Raw genomic sequence first — 3,403 nt, forward strand, 5'->3', positions numbered from 1 at the left:
AAAAAAGAAAAAGAAAAAGAAAGAGATAAAGAAAGAGATAAAGAAAGAGATAAAGAAAGAGATAAAGATAAAAAAAAAAAAAAAAAAGATAATAACTCAATAGATAATAGTTCCTATGATAGATATCCGGAAAGAAAAAAATCAGATTATATAAAAATTAAAAAATATAAACATAAAAATTCAACAAGTAGTAAATATAGTTATTCATCTTACAGTGAAGAAAAAACTTCCTCACGCAATTATTCACGTAGTAATACATCTAGTAATAAACATAAAAGAAATAGTATATCATATGATAGAAGAGAAAAAAAATATTTATGTGATAAAAATAAAAAAAGAAAAAGGTCATATAATTATAGTAAATCGAATAGTTCATATTCAAATAGTAAGAGTAATTCAAGAAGTTCATATGAATCAGATTATCATCGTTATAAAAGTAGTTATAGACATAGAAAAAGAAGTAAAAGAAAACGTAGTCATAAATATACAACTTCTTCTAGTCCTAGCAATTCATCTTATTCAGAAAGAAGAAGAAGTAGAAGAGATTCAGAAGTCAACAAACCATGGTGGGTGAAAGAATCAGAGAAAATGAAAATGAGGCAAAAAATGAAGGAAAAAAAAATGCGTGAAATGGCAATTAGAGAAAAAAATAGAAGGTAAAAAAGTAATCTATATAGAAATATATATAAATATATATATATGTATGTATGTATGAATGTATATATTCCTTTTTCTTATTCTATAGAATTAATTAAATTATTGAAACAGTTCTTATTATATTGTAACCACAGAATATATAAACCGAACGTAATTATTTTTTATACACGATGTTTTTTTTTTCCTTTTTCTATGGAAAAAGAAGAATGTTAATATATATATATATATATATATATATATATTTAATATATATATATATTTTTTTTTTGATCAATATATTTTTTTTTATATAATTCTTATTTATTTCTAATATGATATTTGAATCGTTCATATGACATAATATACATACATACGTATGTTTATTTATTTATTTATTATAATATTATTTTTTTTTTTTGTAATTTTAATTTTTTATTCATCACTTTTTTTTCATTAATTAAATTGAATAAAAACAACATTCATTTATTACTATTAAAAATTTTAATATATATACCACATGAATCATATTTGAAATTTCAAAATATAAATATATATATATATATATATATATATATATATATATATGTATATTTATTCAACACATGCTTATTACTAAGTAGACATATCATCATTTTAATTTGAGAGGTTATTATATATAAATATGTTTATTTAAAAGCAAAAAAATAAAAGAATGAAAGAATTTAAATAAATATACACTTATAAATATTAATATATATATATATATATATATATATATATATATATATATATATATATATATATATGAGATTAATAATTTTAATTCGATAACCTCATATTATGCAATCCTACAATTGCCTTTTTTTTTTCTTTTTTTTTTTTTTTTGTTACATATACATTGATTTCCCCTGTTACATAAAAAAAATTAGAAATATACCATACCCACGAAAAGACAAAATTATTTCGTGATATTTTCATTTCCCTTCTACGTAAAAGGATTAAATTTATAAGTATAATACAAAAAGGAGAATATATAATCATATTAACGAAAAAAAGTAAACATATTAAAAAAATATAAACACACAAAAAAAAAAATATACATATATGTATATATATATATATATATATATATATATATATGTAATACATATTTCACTTTTCATTATCATTTTCCATTGCGTATTCCACTGTATACATTCTTGCCATCGACTGAAATCCTTTTATGTCGCCAGATCTTATCAAATTACCAGCATCACAATTTAAGGGACTGTCAGCATTTGGTTCATTAAAAAGAAAAAGTATAGCACGACATAATGATTGAATAGTCCAAGCTGGACTCCAGTTAGCTTTTAATATATCCATACATAATTCACCTGAACAATATGAACATGTACATGTAAATATATGTAATGTACATAACATAAGTTTTACCTGAACAGTTCATGTTTTAGACACAAAAAAAAAAGAGAAAAATTTAAATAATTAAATAATTAAAACATACCAGTAACAAAATTTACATTTGGATGAAAAAATTTGGTAACAAATGTAATTAAAGGTGGATCTATAGGATATGTACTTTTACATTTTATATTTAATTTCCATTTTCCTCCCTATAAAAAAACAACATACCATTTATATATATATATATATATATATATGTATATGCAAACAGGTTGGTAAAATAAACATAATACAATCTTATAATGTGTCCTTACTTCATATGGAGAATCTTTGGGTCCCCTTATAACCGCTTGCCACTCATGTAAATTGTATTCACTAAAAGAATATAATCAGAAAACATATATAATATATATATGTACAGCTATATTTTGAAATATTATGTATACAACAATAACACAATTATATGTGGAACATAAAAATGGAAGAAACAAATATGTATATTAATATGAAAAAAAAATAATGTAATAATACTTTTTATAACATTTCCATGATTATACCTGTGTGTAAGGCTAATATCTGGATCATTTTGTTTTTTAGCTTCACGAGATTCTATTAAGAGTCTATTTTTCGTCATAATTATTACACGGTATTATATATAATATGTTAAAAATAAAATGAAATACATAAATAAATAAATATATATATATATATATATATATATATATATTGATGAAAATATTAAGACTTTGAATGCGAAAATATATACTTAAAATATAATATTCGTACTTATTCAAAAGAAAAAAAAAAAATAAATACGAATTCAAAAAGGCAAACAAAAAAGAAACACACACTAATTAAATTTTCTTCTTTTTGTAGTAAAAATATAGCGTATAATCTTTTTTATTATTTTTTTTTTTTTAATTTTCTACACAAAAAATAAGTCAATATATATATATATAATAATATATATTTATGTGGTTAAAAAAGAATTGTGCACACACAAAAAATGTTTATAAAAAAAGAATAAAATATATATGGATGTATTTATATAATATTAAAAATAATTTACTTAATTTATACTTGGTATATCTTTAATGTAAAAATTATTAATTCTCATTCCATATATTTTTATATATATTTTTTTTTTTTTTTTATGTGTCCTTTTTACATGCCTCCTTTATATAAATATATATATATATATATATATATATATACATTTTATTTATTTATTCTTTAATTTATATAATTCATATTTTTCATATAGAAAGTTATGAAAAAAAAAAAAAAAAAAAAAAAAAAAAAAAATTTATAAAATAAAAAAAAAATAATTTTTTTTTTTTTAAAAAAAATTAAAATAAAAAAAAAAAAAATAAAAATAAAAAAAAAA

At 18.8% G+C, this 3,403-nt stretch overlaps 2 protein-coding genes across 2 annotated transcripts in view; one reads left to right on the forward strand and one right to left on the reverse strand.

Annotated features, from left to right (window-relative positions):
- PRSY57_0604700 (RNA-binding protein, putative) overlaps positions 1–660 on the forward strand; it is a gene marked incomplete at both ends in the record, with an annotated part of 2,382 nt that extends 1,722 nt beyond the window's left edge. The window contains one exon of the mRNA XM_012906423.2: positions 1–660. This exon is cut by the window's left edge and continues 612 nt beyond it. Coding sequence (XP_012761877.2) covers positions 1–660 — 660 coding nt within the window.
- Positions 661–1,767: 1,107 nt separating this feature from the next.
- On the reverse strand, positions 1,768–2,650 carry PRSY57_0604800 (ubiquitin-conjugating enzyme E2, putative; the record flags this gene model as incomplete). The annotated part of the gene is made up of 4 exons (XM_012906424.1): positions 1,768–1,988; positions 2,117–2,225; positions 2,331–2,391; positions 2,574–2,650. 4 exons carry the CDS (start codon positions 2,648–2,650, stop codon positions 1,768–1,770), a joined length of 468 nt encoding a protein of 155 aa, XP_012761878.1.
- Between the last annotated feature and the right edge of the window lie 753 nt (positions 2,651–3,403).

Source organism: Plasmodium reichenowi, chromosome 6, assembly GCF_001601855.1.
Source record: "Plasmodium reichenowi strain SY57 chromosome 6, whole genome shotgun sequence".
Lineage (NCBI taxonomy): Eukaryota > Apicomplexa > Aconoidasida > Haemosporida > Plasmodiidae > Plasmodium > Plasmodium reichenowi.